Genomic DNA, 23384 nt, shown 5'->3' with positions numbered 1-23384 from the left:
ATCAGTGATGCTGCTGATTGGTATTTGTATGAGTGTGATATCAATTTTTCAGAAACTTTTTGACCGATAAAGTCATCAAGTTGTTGAATTTGTATAATTCATGTTTTGTATAGAATTGTAAATAAACGTATCAGATCATAAAGTGTTATCATTTCAATTTTCGTATGTGAAGGATGTATCTATCAAAGAGAGTCCAAATTTAGGGGTTCAATAAACCTAATATTTCTTGAGTTCTACCCACAGGTGTCACTTCTTTTTATGGTCATTGACTTGATTCGAATAGGTCTACAGCTAAAAGTCCAAAGGTGTCAAATCGCTCAAGCCAGGGGGCTAACAATTAGCACCAAACCAGATGGTGGCATTAGAAGAGATGACAGAGATTAATAAAAGGTGTGGTAATAAATGAAAATCACTTAGTCTTGTTCATATGTGTATTTCCCTTCAAGACGAACACTAAATATACATAAATACATTTTAAATCTCGATTTTAATCAATAATTTATTCCATATATATAGAAAGCTCTCATAAAATTTTACATGAACATTATTGTTAATACATTTATTGTCCGAGTTAATCTTTTAGTGTCAATCAAGTATTGTCAAATACAGCAACATATTGTCATGAATTTCCAGCCAGGAACAGATGACTAAATATGTATATCACTCCATAAAATTCCATCCAAAATCGCGCTCATTATTTTTAAACCAATAACCATTTCGCATTTAAAAATTCAGTCATATATGGAGATTTTGGAATTAGATTAGAGTGTTAGTTATCATTAAAGTTATGAGGGTAAATCCTCTGATTTAAATCGATATCAGTTGGCCTTTCTACAATGATTTTTTTCCTTTCGACAAAAGGAGATGATATTGTATGATTTTTTTTTTCAAGAAAGATATGTCCGTTTTATTTCATGGAAAATCCCATCACATTTGATAACTATTCTGGGAGGTGATATGTTTCGATGTGATCTTCTGATGGTTGGACACCAGGAAGTTGTCCTGGTGTCAAAATATGATTTTTTTTATAGTTCTAATAATGTTTTAGCCATTAGTAATTGAATGTTTGCAATGGAACTTTCCACATAGCCGGTACTGGTAGAAAACGTTTGTTATCTACGGTGTTGTCGGTGAGGAAGTAGTCTTCGTCTTGCCCATCTGAGGAAGCCTCCCTGAAAAATCAACAACAATCATAAACATATTCAAAGTTCGATGTTTAACAAGGATAACTAACATATACAATGAATCTCTCTTTTTTAATATTAATAGCTTAGATAATTTGATTCGTTGATGTCTTCCAGATGTGTAGGAATTTTTCCACTCACCAGAGGTCTCACAGAGACCTAGAAGAGAAGGGATAGAAAACATAGCGATAAATATCTTATGGGGTACACAGAGGGTGATGCTGACTATTCATATCTAAGTATTCAAGACATTCATCGCTATATTTTTGTCTACTTTAGGGACTTTGGTTCATTGTCACTCTACTTTACACCTACACATCTCTGGATAAGGTTTCGTTCTCTATTTCTAAAACATCCAAACATAGACTAATCTAAACATCAACAATCTAGACATCTAACATCATCTTCTCTAGCCGTCTGACCTGCATCTGCCAGAAGACGACCTGCCTGATCTACTGAATCTTCTGACATTTCGGATAGTGGGTAACCACCCTAATCTTGCTAGTGAACCTATGTGACGTTTGCCTGTGTTTGAAGTGGAACGTATTGATGAGCTCCTTGGAGAATTGTACCACCCATTTCTGGCAATTGATCCTATTTTCGAGTGAAATAAATTGTTCATTGGAAAAGGTGATAATAAGGCTAAGTTTGGATAAGAGTAATAGTTGAACCCCTTTCTTGATCTATTAGATTCAGGGTTTTTTGAGGAAGTTATGGTCTCTTATTGGAAATCATGAAAAAATTCAGGCTCTGACATTTTTATAAATATTAAATTATGATTATATTGCAACCTATGACCATAGCAAGAATATTTTACGTTAGAGATATCTGCAAATTTATCATATATTCCTTCTGCAATTTGTGCTCATCATCAAAAATATTCCTGAAGCAGATGTCCAATGGCTAGCTTCCACATTTCAAGAAAATTGGGTGGGAGAAAACCATTTGGATCTCATGATATAGTTTTAACAAAGTTACTTGGTAAAGGGTTTTCAAATAAGAAGTGGCCAATTGTGATCACCTCTACAAGAAATAGCGTAATCTTGTCCACATCAATATCTACCAATTTCGGCCATCAGAATCATTGATTATTATAGCAGCCATATTCTCTGTTGTTCTTGAGCGACGTAGGTTTCGATTCTTCAGATCACTTACTTGTCCCAATAGCTCAAATTCTTCTACCAGTTTCACTATAGCTGGTCGAGAAAGTTATCTACATTTCAATGCATTTTTGAAGCAATGTGTGCTTCCATTTTATGTAATGGCGTAGTTTTTACTAGTCAGAAGATGACATCTTGAAAAGCAACAGCTTCACTGATAGCAGAATTTTCTCATTTGAAAACCCTTTATAATTCTCTGACAAATAAGATTTCTCACACTTTTATTCGAGAGCCCTTGAATTATGGAAGCTAACCAAGGCACAGCCTGAAGATGTCGAATATTTATTATTGTTTGGAATGAGTACTAACAGATGTAAATGAGAAAACAATATTTCCATAAGCTTTCATTCCTTTCCTCAAATATCTTCAGCGTGAAAGCAGAATTCCACCCTTTGAAATCACAAAGGATTCACCAACATACCAACGCTTGAATTTGAATTGAATAATCACGTGAAATTTCTATTTATACAACGAGGAATTGTAATTTTCCGTATGGAAAATTGTGGAAAGCATTGGTTTCCCACAAAATTCACAGAATTCTGCGAAAATCCAGATGTTGCCAATTATGCTGGTTGTTGAATTCTGTGCAATTTTTCATGAAATGTTTCCAGAGAGATAGATTAATGTTTTCAAGAATAAACTGGCATATAATCCCACAACTCAACATATAAAGGGTGTTCCTAAATTAGAGGTACAAACTAAAATTACAGATCATTTAAAGAAAAGAGAGTTCTATGAATAAGAGCCTGCAAAGGCTTTGTTTTCGAGATACAGGGTGCAGATTTTTGTCTCATAGCACCTTCCCTTCACAATATTTTCAACTCAAATTTAGCATAGATATTTCAATTCAAAGTTTTGATTATGGCTAATTTTGAATGCAAATCTATAAGGTGATATTTTTTCTGAAATAGTGCTCGCTTCCTCCAGAACTCTTTTTTTGATGGACCACTGGTAGTTTAGAAAATGTGAGACAAAACTTTGGTCTAGTATTACCTACACTTTTTGGTTTGTAGTTTTGTCGTATCTGCTACCGATTTCGTGAAAAAAATTTCAAACAATTCTCTAGTAATCCTCACGAAAATCCAAATTATTTTGAAGATCCAGTTATTAAGTTGTGGTGGATGAATTTGTTATAGATTTTGATACTTATTTACCCAATCTGTACCGAAGATTAATTAAGATTCGAGAAACTCATAGAATCGTCGCAAAAAAGTACAGTAGTACAAGAAACACCCTGTATCTATAAAAAAGCGTTTGCCATGTTTATGGGAGTTTTTTTCATAGGAATAATCATGTTTCCCTCATTTTCCTTCCAGAGGAACACTCTGTATACATCGAATTATTTCCAAAACTTAACATTACTCTAAGTTTTTTTTTATAGGAGGTTCCTCTCTCAATCGATATTGTCATGGTTCACGAATTCCAATTTATTCTCCACATGAACTATCAATCTACATATATCGAAATCTTATACGCTGTTATATTGCCCTGAATTCAATTTTGAATGATCTGGCCAACATTCCAGCTCTAGAATTGGAAATTCCCAGAGAAAAGTCGTGTCGAAATGTCGAGAAGTTACATTTTTTTTGCCAGGCTTCAGTACAAAGTTTCGTTTTTATCAAAGAGGTATTGAAATATCTAGTCATTCGTATCTACGTCTTCTATGTAACGAAACTAAAAATATTGACCTTATTCATCCTATTTGTACTGGCTTCACTTCGTTGACTGTGCACATTTGTTCACTATTGAAAATTAATACATGTAGTAAAACTAAACAAGTTAAAATTATGGATGAATTAGAGGCACAAATTGCTAAAAGATGAAAAATAAAATAGTCCAGGTTAAATGAATGAAAGAAAGAAAAATAGATGAATTTTCAAATTAGAAACTTGATGATATCGTTGAGAAAACGCTTTAGGCAAGTTCGTTCATGTTCATTGTAAAACTAGAACAACCGAATAAAAAAAGGATGAAGAAATGTACGACAAAAACTAGATGAATAAAAAACTAGATATGTTATATACTAAAGAAATCTAGTACCATTCAATGAATGGCTGTTATGACGTTTTACTAAAACGTTTAAGACTACCCCTTGTATATATAGGGTGGCCATTTGAAAACGAAACAGACGAGATTACAGACGAAATAATGTTTTTCGATAGAAATGCTCGGACAGGTCGATTTCTGTTTCGAGGGGGACAACTTAAGATGTAGGTTACGGACGCATAGCGCTTCAACCCTTGCTACTACAACCCTCACCCCCAAATTTTGAATAGGGAAGATGGGGTGAGTGATACTTCATTTGAAAGGTATTTTTATACTGATTTCAGCACAGTAATTGTTTTTTCATTTTATGCATTAGTTCTCGAAATATTCTTAACTAAGTATTTGAAAATGAAGTAGTGTTTTCATGGCACTTGTAGTGTTTTCATGGCACTTGTAGTGTTTTCATGGCACTTGTAGTGTTTTCATGGCACTTGTAGTGTTTTGTGAAAAATCGACATTTTTTGCTTCAAAACAACCATGACTGTGGCTTCCTTCCTAACTAACTAACGCATGAATATTTCGAGAACTAATGCATAAAATGAAAAAACAATTACTGTGCTGAAATCAGTATAAAATACCTTTAAATTGAGGTATCACTCACCCCATCTTCCCTATTCAAAAATTGGGGGTGGGGGTTGTAGCAGCAAGGGTTGAAGCGCTATGCGTCCGTAACCTACATCTTAAGTTGTCCCCTTCGAAACAGAAATCGACCTGTCCGAGCATTTCTATCGAAAAACTTTATTTCGTCTGTAATCTCGTCTGTTTCGTTTTCAAATGGCCACCCTATATAGTAAAACTGTATCGATTGACTGTGCCTTATCGACAAATTGAAATCATTCTTCCGATACAGTTTTCGACAGAAACATGAAATATAACGTCAGGTTAGCCAGATATCCTTTTAATTGAAGCTAAGCGATGTGAAAAGATTGCCCAGCATCGATAAAATTCAGAGCGTATACGATCTACCATTCTGGACGTTTAATAGAAAACCCAGATTATCGGAAAACTGCAGGTTTTTCCATTTATTTTCCCAGCGTATCTGGATACTCCCTCTAGACTGTCTCTCTCTACAGCCATAATAGCTTCGGAAATTAAATTTCTCTAATTCTGTGGTTATTCCGTTCATTCTTCCACATCTTGTAGAACAAAATCGTGCGAGAATATATCAGAAACGCACAGTTTTCATGGTTATATTTTATTATTCTATGTTGGAACTCCGAACTTTCCGCCACGGCTTTATCTGTCAATTCATCAATTTGCCTTAAAGAAATCAGTTGTGCCAACCAACATTTTTCAATGCAAAAATCACTAAATTATATTTATGGAAATATTTCATTAATTTCAATAAATATGCAATGAATTAGAGAAAATAATGTATAATACTTGTACAGAAGGCTCATTCTACCACTCGTTCATTCCAAAACTCGCCACTTCGTGGCTCGTTTTTGAATTGTGAACTCGTGGAAGAATAGCAATGCCTTCTGCACTTGTATTATAAATAACTATTCCACATTTTAGATATAATAGAACATCTGGCTATTAAGATTTCTATGCGCACTTTGAACTTTTCTCTGATTTCACATAACCTGAGTTAACCTAAATCAACTACAACACTCCTAACCTAACCCAACCCTTTGCCTACAATTCTTTTAAAAATGTTTTATGTTTTCACTTCAAATGAAGCAATTGTAGTAGACATATGTATCTTCTGATCTTCAAATATATCAATTGAAAGGTATGTATCTATCAACTCACCCAAAAACCGCTTTTGAGGCTGCTGCTGCCCTTCCAGAATTTCCTCCACCAACTTCTCATATCTATCAATGTTTTGAAGATTCTGGTAGTCCTCATCTTCATAGTAATCCAAGTCATTCATTTCTCTCTTATACCTAGGTTTGTAACTCGCCTTCACCGAAGCTATGTTCCTTTTACCATTCAACATGTTACTCAAATACCTGTCGTTCTTCAGAAGAGCTGCCACATTCCTCTTGCCTAAAAAGCCTCCATCACGAGCTATTGAGGCAATGTTGCGTTTGGTAGTTTCCACCTGAGCTAGATTGTCTGTAGAATAACAGATAGTCAAGATGAAGTTAACACCAAGAAGTAAAATACATACTGTAAAGATCGTCCAACATCTTCTGCATTTCCTTGTTGATGTCATTTGTACTAACTGGAGTGCCACTCCTCTTGAAACTCTCCTCATCTCTAAGTCTATGAACAGGAAGCTGACCATTCTTGGCTAGAGCGGATAGACTTCTCTTATCGTTGCTGTCTGTTTGGTTATCCTCTTCATCTGGTAAAGTGTGAAGGTATCCAGCTCTAGCCAAAGCTTCCAAACTTCTTTTGGGATAAACGTAGGTGTTCCAGCCTTCAGCTTCTTCAGCCCTAGCTACCATGCTGTGCAGTATCGAGATAAAGTATCTCCTCAAAGATCTTATTTGAGGGCTTGGTTGCTCTTGAGGGGCAAAGAGAGTTTGGAGGGTTCGTTCAAAGTCTAAATTGCAAGGCTCATCTGATTGAACCTGGAACAAAGGATGAGATGAAACTCGACATCTTCGTTGTTCCTTTTCAAAAAGAAATTACAAAAGAGACGTTGCGTAACTTCAATAAACGAAGGATGAATGAGATAGCCAGACTGAAGAAAAATTTAATGCTGAGGAGCCGATTTTAGTGGAATTAAATCCCTTTGATGGCAGATTAAATTCTGCATTGTGGAAAGGGAGGCTATAATGACAAAAAGCGTTCAAATTTTTTTTTACGGAGTGGAAAAGTGAGCATAGAACGAGGCTGGTAAGAGCTTTTGTAAAAGAGTCTTGTTTAGGAGAGGTCTGGCAGGTTTTTCATTAAACTGATGGATGTGCCCATAGTTTACACTCAATTAGGCAATTTGTATGTATTATTTGGGTGAAAAATTGAGGAGAAGAAGCACGTTTGTTTATAATTTGGATTTTCATCCGGCAAAGTATCGCTTTTTCTACTAGACACACAATGTTCTACTAACAAAAAACATTCTGTCAAGCAAACCTGTCCAAAAATGTTCTGGTAATGATTCTCCTACTTTAAAACCGATATAACAGATTTAGATGAATATTAAATATTTTGTGTTTTATTGGAAAATGTTTGCTGAAGCTTAGCATTTGCTGCTCATTGATTATTCATTGCTAATTTAAATTCAATGTCCCTACTACCTATATCATGAGCCAATCGATTTGTATGTCGGGTAGGTGGTACACCAAAATTAAGGTAATGCAATGAAGCTTGATTTTGTGTATTTGCCGAGCCCATGAATCGATTCATTGAACATGTGAATAATATCTAGCCCACACGTCAGATAAATGTGACATATTTGTGGTTATCGGACACCAACACTAGTTGCAAATCAACTGTATTGTATCGATGTTGTAGATACGTCTATGCCTTGCTGATTTAAAGGCGTATTTTGATATTTCATGCTATTCTAGGAAATAAGTACGTCCTGATTTTGTTTGGATCGATTGAAAATTCATTTGAAATCGTGGTTTTTCTTCATCAGTAAATTGGCAATTCTTTTTGTGATATTTACTTTGATTTTTCTTCATTATTCTTCTTTGTAAATTATCTATCTGTAGACCATGATTCGAACAACTTCGTTATTCCCTAATATTCCCAATATTTTTTTTTTCCAAATCTTGTTGTATATTTTTCACCACGTAATTCTGGAGAAAACAGTATCAGACTCTCCATTAAATTTAAATCCTATTTTCATCTCAATCAATAATTTCCATGTTTATATTTTTTTCTTAAAATTATCCGAGGAATCTTCCATTTTAATTTGTACCTCCAATTTAAGTCAATATAACACGATTTTGATAACCAACTTCATATTGATATTAATTTATTGTGATTGAAAGTTCCAAGAGATATACGATATAGAAATACGTAATTTTAATTACTTCGTGTATTAAATTAGCTATTGAAAAACCTGTATGTTAATGTAAGAAACTATTAAGTAGGTAGGAATTTACTAGGAGAAAAAATGAATTTTTGAATTTTGATATAAGTTTCCACAGGATTAAACTCATTAAACTATTATTCGAATTAATAGTCTTTTGATTTTGTCCAAAATATGGTGAAAAAAATAGTACCTATTCAAATGAAATTAATGTTGAACATTAATATTTTCGCTCGAATTCATATTAACGAATATTAAGCTACTCTTTGCTTCGTTCGATAATTGTGATTGAAAGTTTTATAACTAAGAATGCCTCCTTTCAAAAAGAAAGGAAGCGTATTGTTGCCAACTTGAGTATTAAAATAGCTTTTAACCATCCCGTACATTAATACACGAGTGGATTATCCAGTTTCTACAATATAATAAAAATAACTCACCCTGAAGATATGAACCGAGAGAAAAACCAACAAGTCTTTTGATCTCTTCCGAAATTCGGTAGAATTAATGTCGAACATTAATATTTTCACTCGAATTCATATCAACAAGTATTAAGGTACTCTTTGTGACGTTCAATGATTGTGATTAAAAGTTTTATAACTCAGAATACCTTCTTTCGGAAAGAAATGAAGCGTATTGTAGCTAAATCTTGTATTAAAATAGGTATTAACCATCTCGTACATTAATACACGAGTGGAATATCCAGGTTCTACAAAATAATCAGAACAACTCACCCTGATGATGTAAACCAAGAAAAACATCAACGAGTCTTTTGATTTCGTTCAAAATATGGTCGACAAAAGAGTACCTATTCATATCAAATTAATGTCGAACATTAATATTTTCGCTCGAATTCATATTAACGAATATTAAGCTACCCTTTATGACGTTTGATAATTACGATTAAAAGTTTAATAACCCAGAATTTTTCTTTCAAAAAGAAATGAAGCGTATTTTTGCCAACTCGAGTATTAAAATAGTTATTAACCATCCCGTACATTAATACACGTGTGGATTATCCAGTTTATAAAATATAATAAAGATAACTCACACTGAATATGTAAACGCGAGAGAAACTCTTCTGATTTCCTCCATAATTTGGTAGACAAAAGATTAGCTATTCATATCAAATCAATGTCGAACATTAATATTCACGCTCGAATTTATATCAACAAATATTAAGTTACTCTTTCTGATATTCAATAATTGCGATTAAAAGTTTCATAAAAAGAAATGGAGCGTATTATTGCCAACTCGAGTATTAAAATAGCTATATTAACCATCCCGTACATTAATAAACAAGTAGATTAGGTACTCATTATCCATAAAATAATGAAAACTTACCCTGAAGATTTAAACCGAGAGAAAAACCAACAAGTAATTCGATTAGAGTATACCTATTCATATCAAATTAATGTTGAACATTAATATTTTCGCTCCAATTCATATTAACGAGTATTAATCAACTCTCTGTGACTTTTGGCTATTCCGATTAAAAGTTTTATAACCCAGAAAAAAATGGAGCGTATTGTTGCTAACTCGTGTATTAAAATAGCTATTAACAAACCCTTACACGAGTAAATTACCAATTTTCTACAAAATAATCGAAACAACTCACCATGCAAACATAAACTGAGAGAAAAACCAGCAATAACTTCAGGGGAAAGCGCGAGACCATGACGTTAACGAGAAAAACAAGCCGGAAAACCCAAACTGCGCTCACTGCCCAAACACTGACAAAGAAGGGAGAAACTGTTGCGTCCGAGATCAACTGGTCCAGTGGCTGCTTCAGAACGGATGCGTGGAAAATCGAGAAGATTATTATGAGGGAAAGTGCCGCCAGACGACTGTTTTATAGTAGGTAGTTGGGAAAACGGGGGTGGAAATTGTTGCGCAAGAGCATCAGCAACCGGAGGATTTAGGGGTGAAGGAAATAATTGGAGGGCTTATATGCGAGATGTTTTTCTAAATGTGGGAAAGCTGTGAATTTCAGGGGGGAAAATCAGCACTTTTCTTTTTGCTTTGGAGTCTGGCGAAGGTTGAGGAAACTTTGTGACAACCTCTTCGTCTCCAGTTTGAAGTTTTCCACGAGCAAAATGCAATTTAGACCATCCTGGACAACTTTGGTTTCATATTTGTCGGTCTGTGTGTCAGCAAATCTTTTAACAGCGTCGATTTCTACAATTATTATCTGATGTTGATGAAATTTGGTATGGATATTCCGTTTGGTCTTTAACGTGTCCCATACAAATTTCCGTTTTTCCAGATACAGGGTGTGCGTTGAACATGCAAAATTGGGAAAATTTCTGAGATCTCAATATCTCACGTTATATTCGTCCGATTTTGATGAGATTTAAAACGAAAATGAGGATTGGATCATAAGTGAAATTTAAACTCTTTCAGATATACAGGGTGTCACAAATTCGATGCTCGCTGGCAGCATCTCGAGAGCTATGAGACTTAGGTACAGAAAAATCTTCAAGATCTGCATCTCATTTTTAGAAATAATAAGATGTCAAAAGGCAAATCACAGACATCTTGAGTCGTTTTCGAGTACCATGGTGTTTCTTAAAAATGACTCTGTCGATAATTTCACAATATGTTGGTTTCTGTTCGAGTTCGAGATATTCGATTAATTCTTATACTTTTTTCAGGAATTAATTACCGTTTTAGAGATATAGAGGAGTGTTGGTTTCTTTAGATAGGACACCCTATATTTGTCGAAAAGCATCCCGTTTCAGGTTTTTAAACATGTTATCCATTTCAAAGATATTCTTTTGATGGGACACCTTATATATAAACATTTTTCATTAATTTTGTGTCGATTGTATAATTGTAAGTATACAGGGTGATTCACCGGGATGGCTTATTAAGCGTTTATGGAAAACTAATCATAATTTCAAGCTGGAAACTTGCATAGCGAGGTTTGAGGCAATGATCTTTTTCCCTAAAATATTCTTAGATCTCTACAACTTCCGGTTACACCGGAAACATACTACTACTTCCTTATTTCGAATGGCACACCCAGTATATTATTGCATGATTAGATAGCTTTCTTGACGACAATTTCGACAATATGCCATACCTTGGGTAAAAACTCGACGATTCATGAGTTAATGGGATTCTCATAAAAAATAGTGCGATGAGGACTCACGTTTTTTTAAATTTTTCGACAGAAAAAGTTTTTTTCGAATTTTTTTTTTCTATTTCGATTCTGCAAATATGTAGTATTATAAGACTGTTTGCGGTTTGGAACAAAAATGTACAGGGTGTTCATAAGAAAATCATGAACTTGGACCACTCAAATTCATCAAAAATCAAGATTTTCAAATCAGAACCTATATTTTTTATTATTTCAGTCAATTTTACGTACAAAAATAGAGGGTGTTACTTGAGCAAACCCTATACCTTGAATGAATACTTCAAGAGTTATCGAGGAAGAACCTTAAATGGGGAAAAATTCCTCAAAGTGTGGAGTAGTCTGTGACTTCCGAAAAACACGGAAAGAAACTGAGATTCGATGTTTTCATAACTAAATTTTACATTTTCATCAATCGAAAACAGTCTTGTCAATATTGAAGTCATAAATCGCGAAAATTCAATTAAATATACCTATATTTATGTATTTCTTTTTTAAAAGGGTCCTTTATAAACAAGTCCTATGAAACCCAAAGTAATATTCTATTAAAGAAGACGTAATTCAATAGAAAAAACATTCATAATAGAGATATCATTTTGAAGGAAAATCAATCGAATCAAAATTAAATTTCTCTCGAAAAATACACATACGTCCAATAATAACGGAAAATCAGTGTTTTCATAGAAAATTAATATCCGATATTACCATAAACCCCTGGGATATAAATACTTCCGTTAATCTCACTATACGCATTCACAGCATCAAATTAATTTCTGTTCAAGCTATACATTAAATGGCTGTGAATTCAGCAACAGTTTCACTGGATTCATGAATATGCCAGGCAATATATCACTGGATGCTTATTCTGGGTTGATAATGAAATTCTCCATCGAATATAGAGAACCAGATTTATATCATATTGTTTTTTTTTAAATATACTATAGAGGGAACGTGGGATCGAGTAAAATCATTTGACCTTCCTGTAATATCCACAAAATTCAATAAATTCCACATTCGAAGTGAAAAATACGATTATCGTATCTTCTTTGTTTCAAATAATCAAATCACCCTAAAAATTTTAAGTCACTAGCTATGTTCTTTCGAAAGGTATTATGTTTATAGCCAGACGACTCACTAGTAATTTAAATTCTAGTATTTTTCAGTTCAAGGATCTTCTTCTCAGCATATTCTGCATTCTTATGTAAAAGAACTCGCTTTTCGATTGCAGACTTAGTTTTGTTAAGGTCATCGACAATATATTTACACCCCCTTAGCAAGAAAATATTGTATAGGGGGTGTAGATTCGATATTGGTTTTCACGACGAAGGAAACTTTCATGGGGTCCTTCCTACCCTTATCTCCCAATTCAATTTCCTCACTACAATCTCACTCAAGGATAAAAAATCAGCATTCTGAGATAGTATGGGATTGTTATCATGCAAATGAACACCTTTTAAAAAGGATAAGGATATTGTATTGAATGGACATTCTCCTAGTTTTCTCTTCTTACAACAAATGCATGATTAAACTTAATGGAAATATCTTTTAGAAACCATAGATTAACAGAAATCTTAATCTGAATGTCGTGAAAAAAATTTTCAAATATTGCTAAGGAAACGTTGAAAAATTCAACTCTTTAGGTTCTATAACAATATAACTAACTGAAATAAGAAATAATGTTTTCTAATAGAACAAACTCAAGATCCCAGAATGCACATAAGTAAATCCTGGGAACAAAAAGGCTTTTCTTTTACTTTCTGAAGCTTTCCATATCATCCTTTCTTCACGATTTTACTACACACCTATTCAATTCTTCAATTCAATTGCAGTATAATTCGCTGTTTTCTTTCAGAACTTTACACTTCTAACATTTGCTAAGGGTGGTTTCAACTAAAATATCAATTGTTATAGATAAAAGTAGGAAAAAACATTTCAACCATGCTGTATGTAATGAAATCGGTATTAGGTGTCGACACCCTTATGATTTTCTCGTCTCTGAGTGGGCAATGTAAAATATCGCACTTTTGAGATTCGAAAAGTCGTTAAGGGTGGTGATAAATTCAAGAGGTTCATTATTTTTCACATTTTCCAGCCATAAGGGGCTCGTTAGGGTGGCATAGAACGTGAGAAAAGAGCAAGAATCACATATATCAGGAAAATTGGCAACTAAGTGAGAGTTCTGATTTCAATAAGTCGCCATATCAGTGGCGTAGTAGAACTGTGCGCAATATACAGGGTTTTTGTAAATGAGAATGAACGAAAATTTCTTTGGATCGGTAATTGCTAAAGGTGTTTTTATATGAAATATTCGTATTTACATAGATTCCTCTAATTATATATGTTTTAATTATCAGTAGATAGATCATCTGTATTCTGTATGAGCAAAACATTTCCTTTTAATGGTTTTCAATCTACATGTCAAAACCAAGAATTACTATGCTTATAAGAGTGGGTCGAAAAGTGTATGAATCATCACAAAAAACTAATTTAAAACAAAAAAAATCAATTTTCCACATACAAACTGTTCAGTTTATTTTCTGATTATTTTCAGTATTTAAATCACGTCAAGAAAAATCCAAAAACATTTCTGGCAAGCTGAAAAAAACTATTCATGAGTGGGGTTAAAGCGATATTAGTGATAATATTAGATTAAATCTCGTCCCACCATCATTGGTGGTTTTATCGAAAGAACAAACCTATAAATCCTATAATTTGACTCATGGGTTCTTCTTCGGTACAAATTGGCAAAAATGTTCTCTACAAATTGAGTAAAACGCCACCTGTGGTAGGAAGACGACAACACTTGATAAATTTTCAAACAGAGTATTTAAGGGTTAATTGTAGCTGCAAGATGGGAGCTTATAGATTTAAATCCTGCCTGAAATTTGTTGTAATTATAATCAAAAGGTGTAAAATCTCAATAGTTGCGACAATCTAGTCCAAGATCAATAATCAACCATAGATATCTTCGATGATTCGTAGCTCCAATAAACTGATTAAGATCTGACATTTCTGACATCAAAATAAAAGGTTATCATCGATGTCAAAACTTTGAAATTCTAGGTGATATGATCTTACGAAACATTTCACTTTACATGATTTTATGAAACGATTCTCTTAACTTTACTGAAATGTTGGTTTCAAAAAATATTTGCAAAATTTCCAGGAATCTCAAAAATGTAAGATAGTCTCTCAAATGAGTTATAAATAGAAATATTAACATATCAAAACTTATCAGCCTATCAGGAACAAGAGTCATCTAGAAGAATTAAGAGAACGTATAGCTAATGGCCCAAATCTTCAAGAGTTCATTCAAAATTCGAATTCATTACCAGAGCATAATGAAGATTGGCAGAACTACGAGGGCAAATTGAAAAGAGATAAAGGGGAAGATCAACGATTAAGGCTGCCTCCTTGGCTGAAAACAAAAATACCCACAGGAAAAAACTTTTCTAAGCTTAAAGAACAATTGAGAGGGCTAAATCTTCACACTGTATGTGAAGAAGCTAGGTGTCCTAATATCGGAGAGTGTTGGGGTGGTGGGGAACATAAAACAACCACAGCTACGATAATGGTGAATAATTTATTAATTCACACAAAAACTCAGTATCTTACAATTTCGTTTTAGCTTCTTGGAGATACTTGCACTAGAGGTTGTCGTTTTTGTTCTGTAAAAACCTCTAGGACACCACCTCCACCAGATCCTAATGAACCTATAAATACAGCAAAAGCTATAGCATCTTGGGGCTTAGATTATATTGTTATGACTTCAGTTGATAGAGATGGTGAGTAACTTGAAATTTTTCAAATATTATCTCTGCTAAATTTTTATAGTATTTGTTAGTTTGTGAAATAGGTAATTTATTTCAGATTTGATAGACGGTGGTTCCAATCATTTTGCCCAGACTGTAAAAGAGATTAAGAAAAGGTAAAATAAATCAATTCAAAACCAATTCATCACTACTACTACTATTTTCCAGAAACAAATCTATAATTATAGAGTGTTTAGTTCCTGATTTCCGAGGAGATTTAGATTGTGTGAAGACGATAGTTGATTCCCAGCTTGATGTATATGCACATAACATAGAAACTGTGGAGAAGTTAACTCCATATGTTAGAGATAAAAGAGCAAAATATAGGTAAATAGTTTTTTATTTATTGAAGAAATATTAATGCTTTCTATAGAGAATTTTATTTTATTGACAACTCTCAAGCAATTTCAGGATTACATTTAATTGAGAATTTGTTATGTACATTTCAAATCTTAATGATGAATTTTGAAATTCTTTTCAGGCAGTCTTTGTCTACTCTGAAAGCAGCTAAAAGTTTCAATCCAGAAGTTATAACCAAATCTTCAATAATGTTGGGCCTCGGTGAGAAAGATGAAGAAGTTGAACAAACCTTGAAAGATTTGAAAGAAGCACAGGTGGATTGCGTAACTCTTGGTCAATATATGCAACCAACCAAGCGTCATTTGAAAGTTGTGGAATATGTAACACCTGAGAAATACAAACATTGGGAAAATTTAGGTAACGAAATGGGTTTCTTATATGTTGCAAGTGGACCTTTAGTGAGAAGTTCCTATAAAGCTGGTGAATTTTTCATATCAAGCATTGTTAAGAATAGGAAAATCGAGAAAGAAGCACAATAATTCATTTGTTCTTATAGATAAATATTTATAAATGTTGGCAAATAATATATTTTTGTTTTGAATTTTTGAGTTTGACTTATTTCCTTCCCAGATATGAATAGGTTTGTTAAAAAAAAATTGATAATATACCCCCTGCAGAAATGAAAATAATAATTACATCATTGTTGATAGATTTTATTACAGACTAATAAACAAATTATGTTATTCATTGCTACAAAATAGATCTGTTCCTGTTTGTCTAGCTTTTAGTTCTGCCATTTCTGGAGTCATTCTCTCTTCATCTGAAGGTTCTTTGGGTGAACCATCTTCATTCAAATTTCCATTATTGAAGTCTTCTACAATTTTTTTGGCATATACCGAATTGAATAAATCCTCAGCTGTAAATTCGTCTTGCTTTATATCGGGGGCTTTATAACTTACGTATGGTTTTAACTGAAAAAGCAATACAAGTTGTTACATAATTTACTTCTAATAAATAATAATTCTTGCTAGTTGTATACATCCCATTTTTTTGATATGATAATAATATGGTAAGTTTAATCAATGTTATGGAAAAACCTGATAAATAACCATTTTATATCATTAAGATAACCATAATATCTGTGAGATATCTTGTCAAATAGCAATATCAATATTACTTCAGTATATATACATGCTGTACTACATAGTCTGAGACATTTCGAATAACAGTAAGTAGTCATAAAGAAGAGTTCAAATTCGACCTACTTTAAAGTAAATCAACAACGCACCTTGAAGTCTGTTAAATCAGGAACAATCAATTCTGGGATTCTTTCAGGTACTGTTACAAATTTATTTCCAACACGATAACCAATATCTCTTACACCTCTTTCTGTAAGAAAAAAATTTTTCTGTAAATTTCAAGCCGAAAGTTACGTTTTCAAATCATTACTGTCCAATAGATCCGGTTGTGGATTTTCTCTCATATTTTGCTTGAATAGCCTATTTCCTCTTTTGTTGAACAACTGAAATTTTCGAAAATTTTTCTTTCCATGTCTCGCTGCTGAAGTGCTTATGCTTCTGATAATTTGAAGTTGCGCTGAAAACATGATATTCTCTTTCTTTTTAAATCCTAGACTTTCAAAGTTGGATTTTTATCATTTGACAATTCTTAGGTTAGGAAATTTGTAGGTTATGTGGAAATACATAGAACCATAGAGAAATAATTATTTGTTCATGCATAGAACAATAATTAAAAAATTTCAAGGTCATTCATAATTCAAGTTGAACTAATTGTTTGTTTTTCAACTTTAAATATTGCGATTTCCTTGATTACTTTTTTTATCTTTTACATTTCATTCTAGATAAGGAAATAAAAAATATTGTTGTAAGATTTCTTCGCTTCTTATTAGAAGTAATTGGTCTACGATGGATTCTTCATCAGCAGAACATCCTAGAAATTTAATCCCAGAACTATGCAAGCAATTTTATCATCTAGGATGGGTTACAGGAACAGGTATTCATATTTCATTATTATTTTCAAAGATAGGAAAATTATAGAAAAATTTATTATATTAGTACGCTCTTTGAGGTGGTGGAATCAGCATAAAATTGGACAACAAAATATTTATCGCCCCATCAGGAGTGCAAAAAGAAAGACTACTCCCTGATGATTTATTTGTACAGGACATGTCTGGAAATGATTTGGAATTACCACCAAAGGAGAAAAAACTTCGCAAAAGTCAATGTACGCCACTCTTCATGTGCGCTTACAAGTTTCGAAATGCAGGTGGGTATGATAAGAGAAGAATAGAAGGAAAAATTGAAACTTGATGAATACATATGATGTTTGAAATTAACTTATAGGTGCCGTGATACATACACATTCTAAAGCAGCTGTTATGGCAACCATGCTTTTTCCTGGAAAAGAATTCAGATGTACACATCTAGAAATGATAAAGGGAATCAGGAACCATAAACTAAGTAGAAACTATCGCTATGATGAACAACTGATCGTTCCTATTATTGAAAATACACCATTTGAAGAAGACTTGACTGAACGCTTGTCGGAAGTTATCAATTCGTATCCAGAAACTTGTGCTGTTTTGGTCAGGAGACATGGAGTAGGTATTCAACTTTAGTATTTATGGCTATTTATTGATTTGTGATGTCGATTTTATAAATTTTAGGTTTATGTTTGGGGTGATTCTTGGCAACAAGCGAAAACTATGACAGAATGTTATGATTATCTTTTTGATATCGTTGTGCAGATGAAACTGCATGGGCTGAATACAGATCTTACTCCTCTCCAGTATGAATTAAAGTTTCAGAAAGAAGAAAAGGAGGCCAAGAAACATGACCAATGAAGAATATATTGAAATTAACTTTATATGATATTTTCCCAAATAAATATAGATATATTTAACACCTGAATATTTCTCTTTTGGATCAACAAAAATTGAAACACCCTTTATAATTCAAAATATTTCTTATAATTGCCTAATGAATTCACAATACAAACACAAAAAAATTAAGAAATACAAATGGAAAACAAATTACAAGAAACATTCATCGTTCAAGTAAATATGAGAAAATATTCTTTGTCAGGACAGCAATCTTGTTCGTCAATCTTCAGTTACCAAGTCTTCTCTATTTTCTCTAAGGACTTAGGTGAAAAGTATTTCTTTTGAACACTTCAGATCATATTCCATTAGAAAATACTCTAACAATTTATAAAATTCCATTATCTTGAGCTTTAAAATGAGACTCCACATGATTAACAAATGCTGGAAAAGGCATTTCTTCAGGGAATTGTTGACTGCACATGGGGCACATTTTCAATGAGTCATTTGTATTTGAGTCTACTCTTCTGTGCATTGATTGCTTTTCTAAAAAAAAAATATTTCTATTGAGTATAGGGTAAATGCACTGGTTCTCGACCAGTTAACAGAAACATCGATTTCGAGCACGATTTTTTCACACATAAACTTATCAAATTTCAATGGTGTTGGTGTTCATCGATTCTTTGGTTAGTTTTAAAAGATTTGTCCTATAATTTTAAACGTTCTTTCCGCATTTAACCTTTGAAATGTGGAAACATATAGAAAATCTCAATAACCTTCGGTTCTCGACCACGCCGCAGAGTTCTCGACCATTTTTGTGTTAGTTTTCGACCACTAATATTAGTGGCCGCTCCACTTAAAAATTTTTTAAAAAACTTTAGAGCGAGATGAGTGATTAGTACTTACTTTCATACCGTACCATCGACATCACTACCTATCACTCAGATGGGTTTCAGATGAGCTAATCAAGTAAGAAACACTCGAAACGTAAAAAAAAAATATTTTGCAAAAGTTTCCACTTTCTATAAATATTTCAAAATAGCAACTCATTCAACATTATTTGGTTATTTCTTATTTTGCTCTTAATATCTATTTAGAAACTAATGAGTAAATAAAATATAAAACACCGACCACCAGTGGTCGAGAATTAAGTACAATCAAATGGGTTCTCGACCGCGAATAAACAAAGGGTAGAAATAAATGTTTCAACGTTAATTCGGTGGTCGCAAACTAATATTCAGAAAGTAGATATATAAATGAATCAGGGTATCGAAAAAAAAACGAAAATGATCCAACAGAAATATATCGGTTGACATAAACAATTATTGAAGTAACATATTGGTTCTCGACCACTTTGGTCGAGAAATAAAAGATACAAATTTTCCAATACCAGTTCGCGACCGCCGAATATTTAACAAAAAAATATACATTTATCTGCTTCTTAATTGAAATACACTCAAAAATTTATGTTATAGTTGATATGGAACAAAATATACACACATAATTCATTTAAAATAAGAAATAATTACTATTTTCTGGTCATATATCACAAAGCACTTTTCTAAGAGAGGACGAGAAAGAATCCTTTTCTATGATAGATGATTATAAACTAATTTTTAGCGCAAAAACTTTGACCTATACCACTACTATGCAAACTATCTTGGAAGGGTAGAATGGTCGAGAATACGTACCGCGAAAATATTTCGCACTACATGATATATTTTTATTATTATTTTATCTCAAATCACGGAATGGTTGAGAACCAGTGCCGGTCGGCTAACCAGTGCATTTACCCTACTTATTGGTAAAATGTTTGATTTAGTAAATGACAGTTCATATATCTAAGAAATAATATCCACCTTTTAAAGCCTTTAAACATTCCAAAGTTTCCTTCAAAATTTTAGTTTGCCTTTGACTCTCATCCCTAGTAAATTCCAATTCCTTCAATATTTCTAAACCATCAAGAACAACTTCATTGTCATCTTCATCAAATTTAAAGCCCAAAGAGCTAGTTATAACATTTTCCAATGTCCCAACATTTTTAAAATCTTCAGAGAGTGAAGTCAAAGAGTCAACTTCATTCTGTACATCACTTATGTTACTCATCAATTTTAAAGAAACATCTTCTAAATCCAATTTTTCTTCTTTAACTATATACTTCTCTGAAGAATTATGAACTGATGGCTTCTCTTGAGTGAAAGTTTTTGATCTAATCAATGGTTGATGATTATTAGCATGTTGAGATAGAGAATTGTTAATTTTATTCAAATGTGAACCTAGAGATTTGTTAGCATAGGACAATTTTCCTAAATTCGACCAGAGTTGTAGATTCTCTTGTGAGATGATTTTCATTTTGTTGAGTATAAACCCATTTTGTTCCTCTGCGGAGGCTAAACGTTGTTTTAATGAATCAATCTCAGTTAAGGAGGAATTGTTCGGAACATGCCTTTGTAATTCTAATTTTAATTCTTTGTTTTCGCGTTCCAAAACGCCAATTCTGTTTTGGAATGTATTACATCTTTCTCTAAGAATACGAATCGCAATCCTTAAAGCTTGTTTAGAACTCGGATCTTCTTCTGCATCCATTTTAACTTCAAATTAAATGAAAATATGAGAAACTGATGTTTATGTACAAAAGTGTTTGAAAATGGAAAATTGTTTCAGTTGCACATAATTTTATTGTTCTTACATTGTTATCTATTTTGAGTTTTCAATTCTGCTGATTGTTGAATTGTTTTTAATAACTACCGATAACGATGACGTTAATGTCATCAGTGACATCTTGAAATGTCCACAAAAATTATTATGAATATTAAATAATTATACGTTGATGTCATCCTGATAATTTCATTTCGCAAGCAGCATTCTCAATTGATTTCTATTTTGATTTCTTTTTATGAAAAAAAAAAGTTACACAGTAGTTCTGAAGTGCTAGAAATTGAGATCATAGAAAATTGCTGAGAAAATTCCTCTCAACAATAAGACCATAGAATCCTCAAATTTGATCGCATGCGCCAAGCACATGCGTGATTCGATTTTTGAGGCAGAATAAATATTCAGGAATTTCTCACCTGAAAATGACTGACCAATTGCGGAAGATACCTTCAATGACTTTCATTTCGGTATGTAGATTTAATAGTTAATTACTAGATTACAATATTTTTCTTTTCAGGGTTCTGATAAAATTCTAAACAAGAAACTTTTGGAAATACTCAAATGTCCTAAATGTGGAAGTTTTCTAAGGCCGCCAATGTTTGTATGCACCGATGGTCATAACTATTGTGAAAACTGTTATTTAAGGAATTCTTTTATATGTCCTGGATGTAATACAGCTAAAACTCAGAATAGGAGCATTCAGCTAGAAAACATACACAATGCTTTATTTTTTCGATGTTGCTATTCTAAGTTTGGTTGTAACATGATTTGTAGGGGAGTTATTGTACAGATGCACGAAAGTCATTGTGTATATAAAATAAGTATGTAATATTTAATAAAATCTTTCATTTACCTAGTTGTTTTTTAGATCACAGATTATAACATTTATGGTTATATTAGATAGCTGAGAAATAGGTTATATTTTCATTCCCACTGCGTTGGCGCGAAATAGTGTTTAGGAACGGTTGTTTTTATGTTGCACCTGCGCTGTGTGTATCTCTACTACCTTCGTTAATGAGTTATCAACTGTTTTAACGTAATCAAACTTATTGTCAGATGTATCAACAGGTAAGAACAACAAATACTACTAAAAATAACATGTAATTGAAAATTCTATTATCTTGTGCTACCCTCATAACGATGATAGGTATTTAAATTTGAGGATTTTTATGGTTATAATTGACTAATCCAATCAGAGTTAATTTTTGGTGTGAATTCCTTACTGAAATGAAAAGAAATATGTGTACTATGTGATTTGATAACCGAGTTATCTATGTATTGACAGACAATTTTTTTTCCAGTACACTTCTCAAATTTTACTGAACCTCGAAGTTCAGTACATGATGAGGTGCCCTAGGTGTACCAACTTCTTAAGACCCCCAATATATTCCTGTTGGAAGGGACACAACTACTGCAACAATTGTTTTGAGATTAATTCAAGAAAATGTTATCAATGTTCTTCAAGAAAAGCTTCCTTCAGATGTACTTTAATGGAGAAAATTTACACCGAAATTAGGTATCCCTGTAAATATTCCATGAATGGTTGCACCAGAATTTTGAGGGGTAGTTCACTTCCCCTCCATGAGTATGAATGCTGTTTTAAAGGTTAGGTTTTAATATTTTTATTCTGTTGATTTTTTAATATGAGTTTTTAAGAAGTTTTATTAATTTTTTTAAATTTTATTCGTCCTGTTTTTAGTTTTTTAAATTGATTAAGAGTTACTGCCCCATACCATTTTTATGATTGATTTTGAAAGAAATGAGTTTGAAGTGTTATTTGAATAATTTGAGAATTGTGTCATAATGACAAACTCACTTTCTTACAACTTTATGGGTTGCAGAATATGGTTCCTTTTATAAGTGAAAACTGACTTTGTATTTCATTGGACAAGATTAAAGTTAAATTAAGATTATGTTAAAATTTTAAGTGCTTTCAGAAATTAAGTAATTTTTGTTCAGGAAATACTGAATTTATTTTTAGTTTGAAATGTTGTTTTTATTCATATAATATTAAATATAAATGAAAAATTAGAGTTGTATATATTTTTCCTTATTGAAGGCTGACGGAGATTTTCGATCAATTTTGAATTCAATCTAAAATTAAATCTATGGCGAAATTTGGGAAGAATTGATTTTTTTCTTTTTACAAATTGTTTGGTTTTTGATGAAAAGAAGGGATTTCAAGAAATTATACACTTATGCAAATATCAACCTAACCTAACCATAAAAATAATTTATGGAGGCTAATTGTACCAACTTGGCGGCAAAAATTATTATTGGTGGAATATTATTATCAATTTCAGATATTGTGAGAGATGTAT

The 23384-nt window shown here is 32.6% G+C and overlaps 5 protein-coding genes and 1 long non-coding RNA gene across 6 annotated transcripts; 3 read left to right on the top strand and 3 right to left on the bottom strand.

The window, feature by feature from the left end:
• Positions 1 to 417: 417 nt before the first annotated feature.
• On the bottom strand, positions 418 to 10152 carry LOC123682808 (neuropeptide-like precursor 1). The gene is made up of 5 exons (XM_045621604.1): positions 9937 to 10152; positions 6507 to 6912; positions 6146 to 6451; positions 1607 to 1778; positions 418 to 1172 (listed from the first exon to the last, which is right to left on the bottom strand). The coding sequence occupies exons 1-5, from the start codon at positions 9994 to 9996 to the stop codon at positions 1052 to 1054; spliced, it is 1065 nt and encodes a 354-aa protein (XP_045477560.1). The 5' UTR covers positions 9997 to 10152; the 3' UTR covers positions 418 to 1051.
• Positions 10153 to 14474: 4322 nt separating this feature from the next.
• On the top strand, positions 14475 to 16170 carry LOC123682084 (lipoyl synthase, mitochondrial). The gene is made up of 6 exons (XM_045620481.1): positions 14475 to 14636; positions 14696 to 15031; positions 15086 to 15242; positions 15328 to 15385; positions 15438 to 15596; positions 15751 to 16170. The coding sequence occupies exons 1-6, from the start codon at positions 14589 to 14591 to the stop codon at positions 16106 to 16108; spliced, it is 1116 nt and encodes a 371-aa protein (XP_045476437.1). The 5' UTR covers positions 14475 to 14588; the 3' UTR covers positions 16109 to 16170.
• Positions 16171 to 16266: 96 nt separating this feature from the next.
• On the bottom strand, positions 16267 to 17267 carry LOC123682083 (39S ribosomal protein L41, mitochondrial). The gene is made up of 3 exons (XM_045620480.1): positions 17019 to 17267; positions 16858 to 16958; positions 16267 to 16540 (listed from the first exon to the last, which is right to left on the bottom strand). The coding sequence occupies exons 1-3, from the start codon at positions 17173 to 17175 to the stop codon at positions 16310 to 16312; spliced, it is 489 nt and encodes a 162-aa protein (XP_045476436.1). The 5' UTR covers positions 17176 to 17267; the 3' UTR covers positions 16267 to 16309.
• LOC123682082 (probable methylthioribulose-1-phosphate dehydratase) lies at positions 16771 to 18491 on the top strand. The gene is made up of 5 exons (XM_045620479.1): positions 16771 to 16904; positions 17431 to 17582; positions 17658 to 17855; positions 17933 to 18189; positions 18256 to 18491. The coding sequence occupies exons 2-5, from the start codon at positions 17495 to 17497 to the stop codon at positions 18430 to 18432; spliced, it is 720 nt and encodes a 239-aa protein (XP_045476435.1). The 5' UTR covers positions 16771 to 16904; positions 17431 to 17494; the 3' UTR covers positions 18433 to 18491.
• Positions 18492 to 18535: 44 nt separating this feature from the next.
• On the bottom strand, positions 18536 to 21179 carry LOC123682081 (protein spindle-F). Its single transcript, XM_045620478.1, has 2 exons — positions 20268 to 21179; positions 18536 to 18954 (listed from the first exon to the last, which is right to left on the bottom strand). Exons 1-2 carry the CDS (start codon positions 20992 to 20994, stop codon positions 18797 to 18799), a joined length of 885 nt encoding a protein of 294 aa, XP_045476434.1. The 5' UTR covers positions 20995 to 21179; the 3' UTR covers positions 18536 to 18796.
• A 223-nt stretch (positions 21180 to 21402) lies between these two features.
• On the top strand, positions 21403 to 21915 carry LOC123682826. Its single transcript, XR_006747885.1, has 2 exons — positions 21403 to 21530; positions 21581 to 21915. It is a non-coding gene; the product is annotated as an uncharacterized LOC123682826 (long non-coding RNA).
• Positions 21916 to 23384: the final 1469 nt, after the last annotated feature.

This window comes from Harmonia axyridis, chromosome 6 (assembly GCF_914767665.1).
Source record: "Harmonia axyridis chromosome 6, icHarAxyr1.1, whole genome shotgun sequence".
In the NCBI taxonomy this organism is placed as follows: Eukaryota; Metazoa; Arthropoda; class Insecta; order Coleoptera; family Coccinellidae; genus Harmonia; species Harmonia axyridis.
The sequence above is the reverse complement of the archived record's forward strand: the minus strand, read 5'-3'. Positions and strand labels throughout refer to the sequence as shown.

Bases quoted from the DNA above. Each gene is read 5' to 3' on its own strand.
- LOC123682808 (XM_045621604.1), bottom strand. From the start codon at position 9,996: ATGGTCTCGCGCTTTCCCCTGAAGTTATTGCTGGTTTTTCTCTCAGTT. The intron at 1,779-6,145 runs GTGAGTTGATAG...ACTCGAAAATAG, and splicing joins GCCTCAAAAGCGGTTTTTGG to GATCAATTGCCAGAAATGGG. The intron at 1,173-1,606 runs GTCAGACGGCTA...TTGATTTTTCAG, and splicing joins TCGTCTTCTGGCAGATGCAG to GGAGGCTTCCTCAGATGGGC.
- LOC123682084 (XM_045620481.1), top strand. From the start codon at position 14,589: ATGTTGGTTTCAAAAAATATTTGCAAAATTTCCAGGAATCTCAAAAAT. The intron at 14,637-14,695 runs GTAAGATAGTCT...AAAACTTATCAG, and splicing joins TTTCCAGGAATCTCAAAAAT to CCTATCAGGAACAAGAGTCA. The intron at 15,386-15,437 runs GTAAAATAAATC...ACTATTTTCCAG, and splicing joins GTAAAAGAGATTAAGAAAAG to AAACAAATCTATAATTATAG.
- LOC123682083 (XM_045620480.1), bottom strand. From the start codon at position 17,175: ATGTTTTCAGCGCAACTTCAAATTATCAGAAGCATAAGCACTTCAGCA. The intron at 16,959-17,018 runs GTAATGATTTGA...TTTTTCTTACAG, and splicing joins ACAACCGGATCTATTGGACA to AAAGAGGTGTAAGAGATATT. The intron at 16,541-16,857 runs GTGCGTTGTTGA...TTGCTTTTTCAG, and splicing joins CTGATTTAACAGACTTCAAG to TTAAAACCATACGTAAGTTA.
- LOC123682082 (XM_045620479.1), top strand. From the start codon at position 17,495: ATGGATTCTTCATCAGCAGAACATCCTAGAAATTTAATCCCAGAACTA. The intron at 17,583-17,657 runs GTATTCATATTT...ACGCTCTTTGAG, and splicing joins AGGATGGGTTACAGGAACAG to GTGGTGGAATCAGCATAAAA. The intron at 18,190-18,255 runs GTAGGTATTCAA...TATAAATTTTAG, and splicing joins TTTTGGTCAGGAGACATGGA to GTTTATGTTTGGGGTGATTC.
- LOC123682081 (XM_045620478.1), bottom strand. From the start codon at position 20,994: ATGGATGCAGAAGAAGATCCGAGTTCTAAACAAGCTTTAAGGATTGCG. The intron at 18,955-20,267 runs GTGGATATTATT...TTTTTTTTTTAG, and splicing joins ATGTTTAAAGGCTTTAAAAG to AAAAGCAATCAATGCACAGA.